At 39.6% G+C, this 14,941-nt stretch overlaps 7 protein-coding genes across 7 annotated transcripts; 2 read left to right on the top strand and 5 right to left on the bottom strand.

Moving 5' to 3' along the window:
* Positions 1-332: 332 nt before the first annotated feature.
* LOC127566042 (uncharacterized) lies at positions 333-1,512 on the bottom strand. Its single transcript, XM_052007486.1, has 2 exons — positions 996-1,512; positions 333-938 (listed from the first exon to the last, which is right to left on the bottom strand). Exons 1-2 carry the CDS (start codon positions 1,362-1,364, stop codon positions 531-533), a joined length of 777 nt encoding a protein of 258 aa, XP_051863446.1. The 5' UTR covers positions 1,365-1,512; the 3' UTR covers positions 333-530.
* Positions 1,513-1,939: 427 nt separating this feature from the next.
* Positions 1,940-2,789, top strand: LOC127566045 (nucleoside diphosphate kinase). Its single transcript, XM_052007489.1, has 2 exons — positions 1,940-2,128; positions 2,356-2,789. The coding sequence occupies exons 1-2, from the start codon at positions 1,955-1,957 to the stop codon at positions 2,686-2,688; spliced, it is 507 nt and encodes a 168-aa protein (XP_051863449.1). The 5' UTR covers positions 1,940-1,954; the 3' UTR covers positions 2,689-2,789.
* Positions 2,496-3,739, bottom strand: LOC127566043 (uncharacterized). Its single transcript, XM_052007487.1, has 2 exons — positions 2,981-3,739; positions 2,496-2,918 (listed from the first exon to the last, which is right to left on the bottom strand). The coding sequence occupies exons 1-2, from the start codon at positions 3,625-3,627 to the stop codon at positions 2,804-2,806; spliced, it is 762 nt and encodes a 253-aa protein (XP_051863447.1). The 5' UTR covers positions 3,628-3,739; the 3' UTR covers positions 2,496-2,803.
* LOC127566046 (tubulin-specific chaperone A) lies at positions 3,722-4,284 on the bottom strand. Its single transcript, XM_052007490.1, has 2 exons — positions 3,942-4,284; positions 3,722-3,879 (listed from the first exon to the last, which is right to left on the bottom strand). Exons 1-2 carry the CDS (start codon positions 4,148-4,150, stop codon positions 3,756-3,758), a joined length of 333 nt encoding a protein of 110 aa, XP_051863450.1. The 5' UTR covers positions 4,151-4,284; the 3' UTR covers positions 3,722-3,755.
* A 2,127-nt stretch (positions 4,285-6,411) lies between these two features.
* On the bottom strand, positions 6,412-9,970 carry LOC127566040 (elongation factor 1-alpha 2). Its single transcript, XM_052007484.1, has 5 exons — positions 9,945-9,970; positions 9,755-9,815; positions 8,276-9,153; positions 8,010-8,215; positions 6,412-6,991 (listed from the first exon to the last, which is right to left on the bottom strand). Exons 3-5 carry the CDS (start codon positions 9,096-9,098, stop codon positions 6,632-6,634), a joined length of 1,389 nt encoding a protein of 462 aa, XP_051863444.1. The 5' UTR covers positions 9,099-9,153; positions 9,755-9,815; positions 9,945-9,970; the 3' UTR covers positions 6,412-6,631.
* Positions 9,971-11,979: 2,009 nt separating this feature from the next.
* LOC127566044 (nucleolar protein 16) lies at positions 11,980-12,905 on the bottom strand. Its single transcript, XM_052007488.1, has 3 exons — positions 12,701-12,905; positions 12,354-12,641; positions 11,980-12,291 (listed from the first exon to the last, which is right to left on the bottom strand). Exons 1-3 carry the CDS (start codon positions 12,796-12,798, stop codon positions 12,051-12,053), a joined length of 627 nt encoding a protein of 208 aa, XP_051863448.1. The 5' UTR covers positions 12,799-12,905; the 3' UTR covers positions 11,980-12,050.
* A 241-nt stretch (positions 12,906-13,146) lies between these two features.
* Positions 13,147-14,689, top strand: LOC127566041 (cleavage stimulation factor subunit 1). Its single transcript, XM_052007485.1, has 3 exons — positions 13,147-13,309; positions 13,367-14,231; positions 14,296-14,689. The coding sequence occupies exons 1-3, from the start codon at positions 13,239-13,241 to the stop codon at positions 14,632-14,634; spliced, it is 1,275 nt and encodes a 424-aa protein (XP_051863445.1). The 5' UTR covers positions 13,147-13,238; the 3' UTR covers positions 14,635-14,689.
* The last annotated feature ends 252 nt before the right edge of the window (positions 14,690-14,941 follow it).

The raw sequence follows: 14,941 nt of genomic DNA, 5'->3' as shown, positions 1-14,941 counted from the left end.
AAGGTGTAATAAAATACTAACTCCCTTGGTAGTATCCTTAAGTTTCGAGTGTAGCTTTTAAACTGTGTTATTGTATTGTGGATCAGTGAATCTCAAACTGTACAATGTTAAAAAATAAAATAATTCATCTACTAATCCTTGAGAGTACCTACGTTTTTTTTACGTTTCAACCATCAATAACATTGCATTACAATGCAATTTTTTTAAAGCTCGGCTTTCAAAATTGATAAAACATTTCAAAATTTAATTATAAACATTTTAAAGTTTCGTAATTTTCCGGTATTTATTTATAGCTATTTAGTGAAGAAATAGTATATTTTTGAAAATTTACTTGTGGGGTCACCCTGTCACAGGTGTTAAATAAAACAGCTTTAAGAAAGCTCTTTTTTAAGCATCCGAAAGTTAGAAATTACCTAAAGAATAATTTATTAAATCGGTAATGCATTTATGATATTTCAAATATTATTTTAAAATTGCCATTAATGTGTCTCTACTTCTAATAAGTATACAATGCTTATTAATCCTAATCCTTAGCTGCCAGCAAGGCCCATTACAGTCCTATGGAGTTGCTGCTTTTGGTACTTGACAATCACTTTCATAATTTCCATCTTTGCATCAATTTTTAAGTTGCCGTCCAGCTCAAAAACATCTTGAGCAACAGCCATTCCATAGTGGAAGCTAGGCGTGCTGTGTATTTCGTCTATCATCGGTTCCACAGTTATTGGAGTTGTATCTTCAATTTCCGCATCATTATCTTCCATAGGAATATTGAATTCCTCTATATCTAATTTTCTTGCTTTGATCCTGGGTGGTTCAGAAGATAGCTGCAGCGGATTATCCGAATTCGTATCATGGGGCGCTGGTTTTTGGTCGTCAGCAAGCGCTGCACTATTCTCGTCGGAGTCAGAGTGGGCACTTTCATCAAAGGGATTTTCCGACTATTGATTGCATTATTAATCAATATACATACATTAATTACTATTATGATTACTTACATCCGCAACGTTCTTATCTTGAAGAACAGGAAGAAATTTGAGTTGTTTCAAGAATTTCCAGCCTTCCAAACGTTTTATTTCCTCCGGATGTGCTCCACGGGCATTGGCATCGAATATAGCCTTCTGTTGTAGTCGGTAGTATGAGGCGAGATTTAGCCATTTCCTAGCCAATTCATTTGTGTAGACTCGAAACTTGAACCGTTTTTCCAACGTCCATTTTAAATTCTTCCAAAAATTATGTTTTAAATAACGAATACTGTAATCTTTATGAGTTTTGTCCCACATATACGGAGTATTGCGAATTGTTGTTATTATAAATATAATCACTTCATCGGACCAATATGGTCGCGATTCGCTGCCGTTTGCCATTTTATGCCGAATTACAAAAATTATTAGCAAAGTTTTTTCTTAATTTAATCCACTTTTGTTGGAAAAACCAGCTGACTGAATGTTTTAGTTGATTCGAGAGGGACAGATATATGAGCTGGTCTAAACGCAATTAAAATACCAACAGCTGTCAATAAATGGATGTGTGTGAGTATATCCACCAAGTGCAGCCGATAAAATGAGGTGTGACCAGTCAGTTTTGCAAATGACCGTTACGTACGGCGAATTTAATAATGACACTGTGCTATATATTCTTTAATTAAACCACTTCTATCCACAAACCTTTAATTAAGTCTTTTGCAAATTTTATTGGTACTTATTAAGTGCATGTCATTATAAACAACAATTGATTATGTTTAGTAATAGTATACATTTTTTTTAAATTTTCAATAATGAAAATCATAAATGGTTAAGTCTTAGTAAAATTACTAACTATTTTAAATAAATTAGAGCATGATTCGCTTATGCAATTTAAAAGATAAGAGAAAATATAATATTTTTTAACTATCATTTTGATTTTGACGGTTGCGCCATTCGGTCACACTAAACAAATGTACAAGCTAACAACACTAATGATTGCTTCGCTGCTTGCATTCTATTCCCTATTCTCAATCGCAATGGCCGCCAACAAGGAACGCACTTTCATCATGGTTAAGCCCGATGGAGTCCAACGTGGACTCGTCGGCAAGATCATTGAGCGTTTCGAGCAGAAGGGCTTCAAATTGGTCGCCTTGAAGTTCACTTGGGTAAGTAAAAGCCGGTAGAAGATAATTGAATTAAGAAAGAAAAAAATCAATAGGTACGCGTGTTCAGTTTTTCGTGCATAACCTCAACATGGCGAGGGCTCGCTCTCAGCAGCCTCTTATTGCAAAAATAACCGGTTGAGGTTATAAGTACATACACTTTTTAGAGGTCAAGAAAACGATTATTTTAATTACTGACTTACATGATATGTTGTTTTGTGTTATTACAGGCATCCAAGGAATTGTTGGAGAAGCACTATGCTGATCTGTCTGCCCGTCCCTTCTTCCCCGGTTTGGTCAACTACATGAACTCCGGTCCAGTGGTTCCCATGGTGTGGGAGGGTCTCAATGTGGTCAAGACCGGCCGTCAAATGTTGGGCGCCACCAACCCCGCCGACTCCTTGCCCGGCACCATTCGTGGTGATTTTTGCATCCAGGTTGGCCGCAACATCATCCACGGCTCGGATGCTGTCGAGTCTGCCGAGAAGGAGATTGCACTGTGGTTCAACGAGAAGGAGCTCGTCACCTGGACCCCAGCTGCCAGCGATTGGATTTACGAATAAATGATAGATGTGCATGTGTAGAATTTGCATTTTAATGTGTTTCTAAGACTAACACCGAGATTCTTTAAAAGAATTAAAAATTCCACATTATGTATTGTAAATACTTTGGTATGCTTTATTCACAAAGAAATTCAGCCCATTCTGGCGACGGGTTCTCAGGTGGTAACACCCAACCACTGGGTATGAAAGTTGCGTCACTACCATTGCTTATATACGAGTCCCATACGAATCTGTGATTGTGTAAACAATTAAATATAGCAATTGTATTGTTATCTGGTACTGTGAATCTTACCGGCATTGTATAAGCTGCTGTAGATGCTGTTTTTTCTGGCTACGACGATGCTCAAATGCAGTGCATGAATTTCCAAATATAACTTGGTTCCACTGTGCCTCCAAGTTCAGCGAAGTTTCTCCACCTGTTGCATTTTCGCACTCCTGCTTAACGCGTCTCCAAACTGCGCGCATTCGGCTAAGTCTTTGGTTCAAGTCTTTCTCTCCACCGCGCGCATTGTAGAGACGCTCTAGTAAATCGAATGTCTTGATTTTGTTGTTGGCATCGTGTAGTTTTTTCAGTGTAATGTGTTGTGCTGTTTTTGTCGTAGTCTGTGACGGTTGTGCTTCATTGCTAAGAGATTGAGCAATGACCTTTGTGTCCTTGAAATGCCTTGCATATGCTCGATTGACGCGCTTTTGTTTTTTGCATTTTTGCTTTATTTGTTGACGGCGTCGCTTGCGCTGCAATTGCAGGCGTGCAATTTGCTTTGCCGGCAACTCCTCGAGACTCGACAACAACGCAGTTGTCTGTTGCTGCAGTGTTGCGGATTCGTCTGCATTGAAGTTATTGTTTTGTGAGCTTCCTACAGTTTCCAATTGTTGTAGATTTTGTATAATTGTTGTTATATTTGTCTTTATTTCGCTTAATTTGAGAGTGTGCGGCATTTTGCATGTTAGTGTTGGTTAACGTAGAAAATACTTTTATTCACATATGGTGTACAAAAAAAACTACAACGAAGAGGAAGAGTAATATTCATGTGGGGGCAGTTTGGACAATAATTTATTAAGATGACTTAAACCTCGAGAACGGATTTTGCTTCGCTGAGCACCTCAGCGGCTTTTGTGTATGCCTCCGTTTCCTTAAGATCCTGTTCATCCTGCAAATATTTCTCTAGCACATCGTACTCTTTTTGTAACCTGTTCAAAGAACAACTTCAATTAAGATATTGTTACAGTTTTTTATCTGCGCGATGACTCACCTGCGCTTTGAGTCTGGTATCATCATTTGGCACTCCTCTATCACCTCGGTCTGTTTGCGCAGCACATGGTCGTCGGAGCCATCTGTTTTAAACTTCTCCAGACGAGCGATTTCTGTATTGACCTCCTTCTCATAAACGGTCTTCTCCTTGGCCAGTCTTTTGACAACACCTGTTTTAATAACCAATTGTCTGATGCGTGGATCTGCCATTTTTGTGGATATGTTCTCTTTATAGTATTTATCAAGTAGAAGGCCTTTTGACGTTTAACGATTTGTCACAAAAATCTTCACAGCCGGCTGAGTTCTTTGTTGTTTATAAATGCCGCCTGTTGTGAGTCAGCAACAGAGTTGTTTAAAAACAAAGCTTTATTGAAAGCTGTCTTCTTTTAACATCTGATTGAAGTGTGACCACACTTATGGTATATTTTAATATATACCAAAGATGGTATGGTATATTTTAATATATACCAAAGAATTCAAAGCGAAGCGGCGAAAATATGACTTCACTGTTGTCAGCAATATCTGCACTCTATAGCAAAGACTTGAACCCCAGAGCGTTCTTTTGATTTCGAATTTCGAACATAAAAAGGTTAAATGAAAAGATGAATTGCAGAAAATATGAATAAATTCCAATAAAGGTTAGACTTCTTCTTAAAGTTATATATATTATTAACTTTTAACTAAATAATAATAATATTTTATAGCAAATATCAACAACCAATTAAAAAATATAAAGAGAGTAAACGAGTAAAGGTAAAGAATTTACATGTTAAGGTAACTATGGTATCAAATCAAAGAATCCTTATCTTGGTCATATCCTGTCTAATCCTTGCGGGTCTTGCAATCAAATCCTTAATAATATTAAAAGGACAACAATTTTTGTAATCGGGGTGACTAGGCACTATCGATTGGAATTATTGCATTTTACGGATGATTCATAATTTTTTCATAGAAAAAAGGTAAAACATTAGAAAATCTTTTGATTTGAAAGATGATCACGGTGACCCTTGGTACATGGATAGCTCTAATGAGACAACTAAGTAACAAGAATTTTTTTCTATACTGAAAATATCCTATATCTCGGCCACTTCATGTCTGATCCTTGCGGGTCCTAGTCAAACGCATCCTATTGACAATGACTATTAATCTACCAAATTCAAATCGTTCTAGAAGTTATTGAGTTATCCTCCAAATTGCAAAATTTTTCTATTTCTTTTTACAAGTTTTGAATTCTTTAATGACCTCATGTTTTCTTATTCATATCGATAGAGTTGATCCTTGCTTGATCCTTAAGAAATTATAATTTGTAGAAATTTAGAAAATGAAATAAAAATTGAATTTGAGTATTTGGTAATTTACGGTTAAGCATTCTTTATTTTTATTCTTCTCAATTAATACATTAAAAGATCATTTATGTTTATTAAGCAACGTTTTCTGTGTCCATGAATGGTTTTCTGTAGTTGGGTTACAATTATAATTTCAGAGAGTGTGTGATTAACGATAATGAATGCATATGCATTATGTACGATTGCATGCATATATTTATGTATGTATGTATGTACGTTATGTATGTACGTATGTATGTGATTAATTGGTAATGAGAAACATTTGATCAAAGTATGCAAATGCCAATGAGGCTCGATCGAACATTTAGAATGTTTGTCAAAAAACCGCATGATTATGTTCTTTATGAATATTTTTGTAATACTTCTTAAGCATTTGTCTTTTACTTTTTTTGGAGAAATTTTGAATTCATTACGAATGTAGTCTTTTTTTGGGTTTTGTTTTTAGTTTGATTAGATGTATAGTGGATTTAAAACTAAACTCTGAAGTTATTTTTTTTTTGTTTTTTTGTTTTTAGGTAATAATAGATTTTAAATCGAATGCCTCCGACTGACTTATCAAAAGTATAAAAAGTGTTTAAAATCCATTGATTGAAATTATGTGTGGATGGCTTGTTGTTCAAAACAATGTTAGCGATATTATAATGAGGGCGGGTTAGGAAAGATTTTGGGTATTGAGAGTATGCTGGATACTGGATTCTGGATACTGGGCTAGCAGCAAACTCCAGTGGCAAATTGATATTGCTCTGGTGCTGAGTGAATACCAGAGTGTTTCCTGCGAAAGGATTTGCGATGACGATACAAGTTTAGATAGTTACAGTAGATGATAATGATGAGTATGATGGCTACCGATTTCGAGTACGACGACGCATACGGGAATGATTCCAGGTGACCGAAGTGACCCAAGGGCACCTCGTTCTCACCACGTCCAGCTGGTAAAAGGATGCTTGTGTCCCATTTGGGTGCATACACATATTGTTGTTGTTGTTGTATACTATGTTCGCTAATTGTATGTGTGATTATAATAAATTGCAATATTTCCTCAAGTTTATATAATATTTGAATGCAGCAGTTAATAATAGTATATGTTGTAGTATTTGCTGTTATTGGTTGTTGGTTTTTTTGCCATTGCCATTGCCACGGACTCTGAGTTTAGCCCCTTATACGGTTTTGATCCTTCTCGATGAGTAATGGATAATATAAATTTAAAATATTCTGCCTGTTGCTGATGTTGTTGGTGTGTTGCTCTTGCGGTTGCTGTTGCCGTTTCTTGTTGTTGTTGTTGTTCTTCGAGTGTTTGAGTGTTGTTGTTGTTTGAGTTGTTGTTACAGTTCTGCTGACACTCTAGTTATTTCTTCTTCTGTGCCTTCTCAGCGGCTTTTGTTACTTTGCCCGAGGTCGTTTCTTTAAAGTTCACCGACTTGATGACACCGACGGCAACCGTTTGACGCATGTCACGCACCGCAAATCGTCCGAGTGGCGGAAATTCTTGGAAGCTTTCAACGCACAGCGGCTTGGTTGGCACCAGCATTATGATGGCCGCATCGCCCGACTTGATGGCCTTCGGTTCGGTCTCCGTGGTCTTGCCAGTACGGCGATCGCACTTCTCCTTGATCTCGGCAAACTTGCACGCAATATGAGCGGTGTGGCAATCGAGAACCGGAGTGTAACCATTGGCAATCTGCCCAGGATGGTTCAAAACAATAACCTAGACAATAGATGTTATATATCAGTAAAAATCAGTTAGACTTTATTATGAATATTTAAAATTTGGCTAAGAGAAACAGGAAATATATCTAGAATGTTTATATTGGACTAAAAGTGATCTAATTTTTTAAACAAATTTTGATGGGTTTAATAATCCTTTCTATTTTGTCACTATTTTTGAGTAAATGATCTAAGAAGTATGTTATGTTCAGGGTTGCCAAGGCAAATTTATACATTTCCCCAAAAATCGGGATAAAATTCCCCAAATTTGGGGACAAAAATCCGCTGATTCCTCACAAATTCCCCACATAGGTTTTTTTTAAATGAAACAATAAAAAGCTGAGTATAACTCATATTAGTATTCTTAATAAATTAAATTAAAAACTCAAACAGTTAACATACATATTCTTTTCCATATTTTTGTGGATAGCATTTTGTTTGACGGGTTGAACTTGACGCTGCCGCCTAGTTTTTTAATTCCTTCTCTTGCAGCCATAAATGATAGAACAGTATCTGTATTCAGTCGATTACGGTTTTCAGTTTTCAAATTCTTAAGAACACTAAATTTGCGCTCGACCGATGCATTTGAAAAAGGCAGTATCAGCAACAACGAAATAACAACTTTTATATTTGGAAACAGGTATTCTCCCGCAGCGTTTTTCAGACGAAACACTTTACCCCAGTAACATTCAGCATCAATGTTATTTTGAACTTCAAGCCCATGTTGACAAAAATCCAGCATTGCGTGAGCTCGCCATTCATCGTCTAATTTTTGTGCTGTCACAAATTTATAAAGGACAGGAAATCAAAAAATGTGAAAATTCCCGCATTTTCCCCACATAATGTCAATCCCCAATAAATCCCCAATCAACTTAAAATTCCCCGCACTTTGGGGAATTCCCCACAAATTGGCAACGCTATAATATAACTTATGTTATAGAAATTAAAATAACACTAGAATCCTTATATATAGTAACTAAATCCGTAATTGAATAAAGTAACTATAGTTTGTCACCCACCTGAGCAGTAAAATCAGCAGCGCCTCGTGGTGGATTGTTCTTGGAATCACCAGCCACATAGCCGCGACGCAGCTCCTTAACCGACACGTTCTTCACGTTGAAGCCAACGTTGTCGCCGGGCAAAGCCTCGGTCAACGCCTCGTGATGCATCTCCACGGACTTGACTTCAGTGACCAAGTTAACGGGCGCAAAGTTCACGACCATGCCTGCAAAACACAATTTCAAACTAAATCACATACTTAAATCCAAAATTAAAGGACACCCACCTGGCTTGAGAATGCCGGTCTCCACACGACCGACGGGTACGGTGCCGATGCCACCAATTTTGTAGACATCCTGCAGCGGCAGACGCAACGGTTTGTCGGTGGGCCGCTGGGGAGGCATAATCGCGTCCAGCGCGTCAATCAAGCACTTGCCCTCAGTTTTGCCCTCCTTGCGTTCGACGGTCCAGCCCTTGAACCAGGGCATCTTCTCCGATGCCTCGAGCATGTTATCGCCATGCCAACCCGAAATGGGCACAAATGCCACCGAGGCTGGATTATAGCCGATCTTCTTGATGTACGAGGAGACCTCTTTCTTGATCTCCTCATAACGCGCCTCGCTGTATGGCGGCTCCGTGGAATCCATCTTGTTGACGCCCACAATCAGTTGCTTGACGCCCAGCGTAAAGGCCAAGAGCGCATGCTCACGGGTCTGGCCATTCTTCGAGATGCCGGCCTCAAATTCACCGGTACCGGCGGCCACAATCAGCACCGCACAATCGGCTTGCGAGGTGCCGGTAATCATGTTCTTGATGAAATCACGATGGCCGGGGGCATCAATAATGGTCACATAGTACTTGGCCGTCTCGAATTTCCACAGCGCAATATCGATGGTGATGCCACGCTCACGTTCGGCCTTCAGTTTGTCCAGCACCCAGGCGTACTTGAACGAACCCTTGCCCATCTCCTGGGCCTCCTTCTCGAACTTCTCGATGGTACGCTTGTCGATGCCGCCGCATTTGTAAATCAAGTGACCGGTGGTCGTTGATTTGCCGGAATCGACATGGCCAATCACGACAATGTTAATATGAATCTTCTCCTTGCCCATGTTTGCTATTTAATCGACAATATGGTTGTCTTCTCTTTAAGTAGTTTTGTGGAACCTTGAATTTAATGATTGCAATCAAATAAAAAGAATTTCGATTTGTGGGAAGGGGGCGTGGTAACTCGAAATGGATTTAAAGTTAAATTGACTTTTTGAATTTGTTAATCCATATTGTAAATTTCGAGATTGTTGCAGTTATAATCGCAGATATATAGTCAATTATATGGAGCGACATTAAGGACACACAGAGCTAATAAAATTATGACTGTTTTATTTTCATTGATCTATATATAAACCCTTTTTTAGTGGGTAAAAAACGTGGGTGACAATGTTACTACACATATAGAAGTAGTTATAAAAAGGGACATAGAAAGAGAAGCACACAGTATGGAGAGAGAGAGAGAGAAAGCAAAGGCGTGTACTACACAATATATGTAAGGACACAAGTGAGCATAGACATCAGGACTACATATGTGTCTATGTATGCGACGGGGGACTTTGAGGGGGGTCGTGGGTGTGGACGCGACTCTGTTCGCGGTGTAGAGACCAAAATGTTGCAGCTATCTAGGATGGTATATATACCATATATATCTCGATATAAGTGCAAAATTATGCTACGAGCATTGAAGAATTTTATAGATGAAGAAAAACGAACTTACCCGGAAATTAGCTGGATAATAACTTGCCGCTTGCAAGTGCACCAAATTGACAATTGATATTCTGCAACAGAAAATTAATTAATTTACTGCTTGCACAACGATTAGGATAGTTAATTCAATAAGCACGGTAGTAGGGGAAGAATTATGAAATGCCATTATAATTGAGGAAAATGAAAGAGAGACGACACACCACAACACCAAGTCCGCACGACACGTCTGCCTGTTAGTCAATGCCCGGAAAATCTGAATCTGGGCAATAAGTATGCAACCAAGTCTCAATTCTCGACACACGAAAAATCAATAGCGACACGCAGACAAAACGATGAGAGACTCTGGAGCGAGACTCGCAGCCGAATGACGACGCCAACGACGACGACAACGAATGCACTCCCAGACCCAAACCACATCCGCTCAACAGCCAACAGCCAGCCACAAATCCTCCACAACCCGGCAACCATAGCTTCCCCCCTCCCACGCATTTGCTGTCAGGTTGCATTGCTTATATGAATTTGCTTATTAAAGTGCAACAAACTTTTGAGTTTATCAAACAATTACGATATTTTGAATCAGATGGCGAAAAAATAAAAGAGGACGCGAAAATCAATGATGGCGACGCGTTGGTGGGTAAAATTCTGATTGCATTAGTGTGTACAGTATGTGTGCATGAATGCACGTGTATGTGTGTGAGCTCGCCGACCGGCATTTGCAAGCATTCGTGTGCTCTTTTCTCAGTGGCCTGAACAGAATATTCGCGATTTGCGATTCGAAAGGGTGAAAAACTGCACAGACACAAATACATCCGCCTTGCACATACACACACACACTAACGCACACCATCGCATACTCATGGAGAGTCGAAAAATGCCGCTGCTTCGGGTTGCACTTGCTCAACGTTTCCGTTGGTCGTTGTCGTTGTAGCTGTCGCAGCGGCGTCGTCGACGTCGTCGTCTTGGATAAACTTGCAAAACAAAAAGGAGACAAAAACATGCACACATGCAAGCGTATGTGTGTGCGTGTACTTTGGGCTCTGCTGCGTTGATTTATTTTCTACCCTAGAAACAATTTTAACTTGCAGTTTTTCCTTAGTTATTTTTAACAACATATACTTAGTATGTATACACTGCAGTGTATTTGCATTTCAGTGTAAATTGCATAGAAGAAGCAATGTAAAGGGAAAATGTAAAAATACTTTCGTCTTACTGCAGCCTCTCGCCGAAGCGCAGTGAGACGTGCAGGCAGATTAGCACGTCATCTGAACTGCACTCACACATGCAGACACATTTATATGCTTGCTAAAATTTGGTACATTTGTATGTACATATATATGCCTACAAAGGTACACCAAATGTAATTTCATAAGAATTGCAAAGGTACAAAATTGCAATGGTACCAAATAGTACAAACTGTTACACACAAACGCCCACACACTCACTTGCAATTCAGAATTTCTTCAGACTCAGGCGAGCAGAGCCGCCATTTTGGAATTTTGCGGAAGAGCAGAGCATATTTGTACATAATGTACACACTGGATAATCCACACATACACATGCATTTATGTCCATATATGTATGCAGCAGTTTTTTTTTATACAGCCAATTGTATGACTGCGGAAGTGAATGAAAAAGTTAGTACATAAATGTACATAGTATGTAGATACACCTAAATACCGTTACACATACACATGGTGAATGCATGTGTGCATTATGCAAAACTTGTCAATGCAACACCGGCCGGTAAATTCACGAAATTGAAAAACGCTTTTCGCACTTGTGTAATGAGAAAAAGGGGAAAATAATAAGGATTCGAAGCCACACACACACTTTTATATTATAACACACACAGGTAATCAATCGATGCTTATTAATGTTAACGTTATTTGTGGATTTTTTTCCTGTGGCAGCTGCACGAAGCCCAGTTGTAAGTACGTGCACTTACCTCGAAACCAGAAAACGGAAAGACCGAAAACGAAATCGACAGAGAGCAGCGCGAGTCGGTTGACGATGACAACGATGGCGATGGGGCAGCCGAACGTTGCACGATGCGAAAGTGATGCAATGCCGATTCCAATGACAGAGTAGCCACCAACTGGGGCACACAAATTGTGGGTTGGATGGGTAAGGTACTAAAAATTGCGGGCAATTTTCAAACTTAACAGGGACTGACAGCAAACATATGTGCGCTTATTGAACTATCATTACTTAGTAATTAGTTACACTTCTTGGATATAAATTGTTTGTATATTCAGATCTTAAAACCATTATCATACTATTCTCTATATAATTTACAGCGACAATTATTATTTCCATTCACTATCCGATTCATATTCCGGCCAATCTGGCTTCACATCAATTGGCAGCTTCTTTTGTTGCAGATATTCATTAAACTGTTCCGGAATCAACATGAAGCGACGTATTTTCATTCTGAATTGCTTCCACGTCAGCTGATCATGATTGCGACGATCCGTTACCATGGCCTTGTAGTTGAACTTGTGCTTATTCAGAAAATATGACAGCTCTTTAACGACTCCCTTGGGTAATCTGTAAACAATTTGCGTTCTTCAAGTATTTCATTCAAGTTTTGCTTTCAATTACAAACTCACCTGAATTCAGGATCTGGTCGCCTATCGACTGCCATCTGTTCTAGTTCCTGCACGATATGACCACGTTTTGGTTTCAGATCTTCGGGGTCTGTCTTTGAGCTTCGCGGTTTCAGATCCTCATCATCAAGATCTTCTTCCACGAAACCGTTTACAATTTTAGCAGCCTCTAGGCGTTCGCGTTTATAGTTGGGTATACCCACAGCCTTGTTGGGATCTTTGGCTAAACCCATTTCACTGAAATTGGTGCCAACACGTTTTCCCTCAATCCACATTTTTTTCATCTCTGGACTAAAACAACAAGTAACTTGAGTATAAACAAAACGTAGCAGAGTCCGGTTAGTACTTACTCCTTGATTTTTCCAGTAGATTTGCGGGTTTTGTTCATTGTTTTGCGGTTCACATTGTAGCGGTAACGCTTGCGCACATGATTCCTGCGAATTTTCATTTTTATATGTTTATTAAACGAACAGAAACTCGCGTTTTTATTTTAAGGGAAACAAAACAAGTTGCACGTGTTGCAGCTGTAGATGAATGCCATCACAATCACTAGCTATCGAAATAATGAGCGCACGAAGTAATATATCGATAGCTGTATTTTTGTTTAGCGCCATATTGTTATTTTTAAAATAATGGCAATAGTTGCATTCAATCAACATATTAAACATTACATAAATTTATATATTTTTCTGTGATTAAAGTATTCCAGTTATTATTGCAGAAAATATTTGAAATTTTATTTTTATCTATCGATTTGTTAAAAATCGATAAGTTCTCGATACCAAAGCGGTCATTTAAGTATTTAGTATTTAAATAGATGTAGAATTTTTTGAAACTTAACTCACGGTCACACTGCAGGCGGCATTAAATTGGTAAAGAAAAACAAAGATGCGCGACGAAATTTTGGATCCTCATAATCTGGTAAAGAACCGGGAAATATTGTACCGGTTAATGATCAGGTAAGCAATATCTAGCAGTTATTTCGATTGTGTATTAAACCCTTTTGCAAACCACAGCCAGTTGATGTACGATGGGCTGGAGAAATTTGCCATGGAACTCTCAATGTTGGTCAAGGCGGATCAGTGTGCGCCCAGCGAACGCCTGCTGCACGTGATGATCTCGGGCATGCAAACCATGTCCGAGAAGGATAAAAGCAATACGGACGATGTGCTGCCCGGTATTGATTTGGAATTCGAACCAGAGGCTTCGGCGCTGGCTCCCGAGCCGCATTCCTATGAAACTGCCTATGTGACATCGCATAAGCAGGCTTGCAGAGCAGGTGCGTTTAGCTTTGACGGCTCCCTAGTGGCCACGGGCAGTGTGGATGCCAGTATTAAAATCCTCGACGTTGAGCGCATGTTGGCCAAATCAGCACCCGAAGACATTGAACCAGGACGTGAGCAACAGGGACATCCAGTCATACGCACATTGTACGATCACACGGATGAAGTGTCGTACCTCGAATTCCATCCCAAGGAGCACATTCTGGCGTCGGCATCGCGTGACGGCACCGTCAAGCTCTTCGACATTGCCAAGCCATCGGTGAAGAAAGCGCACAAAGTGCTAACCGACTGTGAGCCCGTGTTGTGCGTCTCGTTCCATCCGACCGGCGATTATATTGCCATTGGCACTGAACACAATGTGCTGCGCATCTATGATGTGCACACTACACAATGCTTCGTCAGTGCCATTCCGTCGCAGCAGCACAAAGCGGGCGTCACGTGTGTTAAGTACTCGCCCACAGCAAAGCTCTACGCCACGGGCAGTTTCGACGGTGACATTAAGATCTGGGACGGTATCAGCGGCCGTTGCATTAACACTATTGCCGAAGCGCACAGTGGGGCAGCTATTTGTTCGCTGCAGTTCACACGGAATGGAAAGGTAAATAATGAAGCCATGCCCATATATATTTAAATACGTATCTATTAATAATCCCATCTTGCAGTATTTACTCTCTTCTGGCATGGACTCGATTGTCTATCTGTGGGAGCTCTGCACCAGTCGACCAATTCAGACTTATACGGGCGCTGGCACAACCGGCAAGCAGGAGCATCAGGCAGAAGCTGTTTTCAATCATACCGAAGACTACGTGCTCTTCCCCGACGAAGCCACCACGTCGTTGTGCTCTTGGAATTCTCGCAATGGCTGTCGCCTGACTCTCAACTCGCTGGGACACAATGGCCCGGTGCGCTACATTACGCATTCGCCTAATGCGCCGGCGTTTTTAACTTGTTCGGACGATTTCCGTGCACGCTTTTGGTATCGTCGTGCTAATAATCAATAAGCGTCTCCTTAGAACTAAGCTAAGCATAATAATAAAATAAAACAAATATTAACAAGCTGTCGTTTAAGTTCTTTTGATTACGTTGTGTAGATTTCTAAGGTGCATACCAGGAAATGACTAAAAACGTTGCCTACTTCTAGGCGCCGAAATTGTGAGAAATCTATTGATGATGCTTTTAAGCTGGTTATTGATTTAAGAATGTTTTTTCAATAAAGTTTAATTGCATAAATTATTTCATTTATTTATTTAATATTAATTGAGTCAGAGTTTCAAGTCGTATAAAATCTATTTATTGAGCGCATTGTTA

The sequence above is a fragment of the Drosophila albomicans genome, chromosome 2R (genome assembly GCF_009650485.2).
Source record: "Drosophila albomicans strain 15112-1751.03 chromosome 2R, ASM965048v2, whole genome shotgun sequence".
Taxonomy (NCBI): domain Eukaryota; kingdom Metazoa; phylum Arthropoda; class Insecta; order Diptera; family Drosophilidae; genus Drosophila; species Drosophila albomicans.
The sequence above is the reverse complement of the archived record's forward strand: the minus strand, read 5'-3'. Positions and strand labels throughout refer to the sequence as shown.

Excerpts from the sequence above, each read along its gene's own strand:
- LOC127566042 (XM_052007486.1), bottom strand. The coding sequence starts at position 1,364 with ATGGCAAACGGCAGCGAATCGCGACCATATTGGTCCGATGAAGTGATT. Across the intron at positions 939-995 it reads AAGATAAGAACGTTGCGGAT|TCGGAAAATCCCTTTGATGA; the intron begins GTAAGTAATCAT and ends TGCAATCAATAG.
- LOC127566045 (XM_052007489.1), top strand. The coding sequence starts at position 1,955 with ATGATTGCTTCGCTGCTTGCATTCTATTCCCTATTCTCAATCGCAATG. Across the intron at positions 2,129-2,355 it reads TCGCCTTGAAGTTCACTTGG|GCATCCAAGGAATTGTTGGA; the intron begins GTAAGTAAAAGC and ends GTGTTATTACAG.
- LOC127566043 (XM_052007487.1), bottom strand. The coding sequence starts at position 3,627 with ATGCCGCACACTCTCAAATTAAGCGAAATAAAGACAAATATAACAACA. Across the intron at positions 2,919-2,980 it reads CAGCAGCTTATACAATGCCG|ATTCGTATGGGACTCGTATA; the intron begins GTAAGATTCACA and ends ACACAATCACAG.
- LOC127566046 (XM_052007490.1), bottom strand. The coding sequence starts at position 4,150 with ATGGCAGATCCACGCATCAGACAATTGGTTATTAAAACAGGTGTTGTC. Across the intron at positions 3,880-3,941 it reads ATACCAGACTCAAAGCGCAG|GTTACAAAAAGAGTACGATG; the intron begins GTGAGTCATCGC and ends TTCTTTGAACAG.
- LOC127566040 (XM_052007484.1), bottom strand. The coding sequence starts at position 9,098 with ATGGGCAAGGAGAAGATTCATATTAACATTGTCGTGATTGGCCATGTC. Across the intron at positions 8,216-8,275 it reads GACCGGCATTCTCAAGCCAG|GCATGGTCGTGAACTTTGCG; the intron begins GTGGGTGTCCTT and ends TGTGTTTTGCAG. Across the intron at positions 6,992-8,009 it reads CTGCTGATTTTACTGCTCAG|GTTATTGTTTTGAACCATCC; the intron begins GTGGGTGACAAA and ends TCTATTGTCTAG.
- LOC127566044 (XM_052007488.1), bottom strand. The coding sequence starts at position 12,798 with ATGAAAATTCGCAGGAATCATGTGCGCAAGCGTTACCGCTACAATGTG. Across the intron at positions 12,642-12,700 it reads TCTACTGGAAAAATCAAGGA|TCCAGAGATGAAAAAAATGT; the intron begins GTAAGTACTAAC and ends TTGTTGTTTTAG. Across the intron at positions 12,292-12,353 it reads CGACCAGATCCTGAATTCAG|ATTACCCAAGGGAGTCGTTA; the intron begins GTGAGTTTGTAA and ends AATTGTTTACAG.
- LOC127566041 (XM_052007485.1), top strand. The coding sequence starts at position 13,239 with ATGCGCGACGAAATTTTGGATCCTCATAATCTGGTAAAGAACCGGGAA. Across the intron at positions 13,310-13,366 it reads TTGTACCGGTTAATGATCAG|CCAGTTGATGTACGATGGGC; the intron begins GTAAGCAATATC and ends TGCAAACCACAG. Across the intron at positions 14,232-14,295 it reads AGTTCACACGGAATGGAAAG|TATTTACTCTCTTCTGGCAT; the intron begins GTAAATAATGAA and ends CCCATCTTGCAG.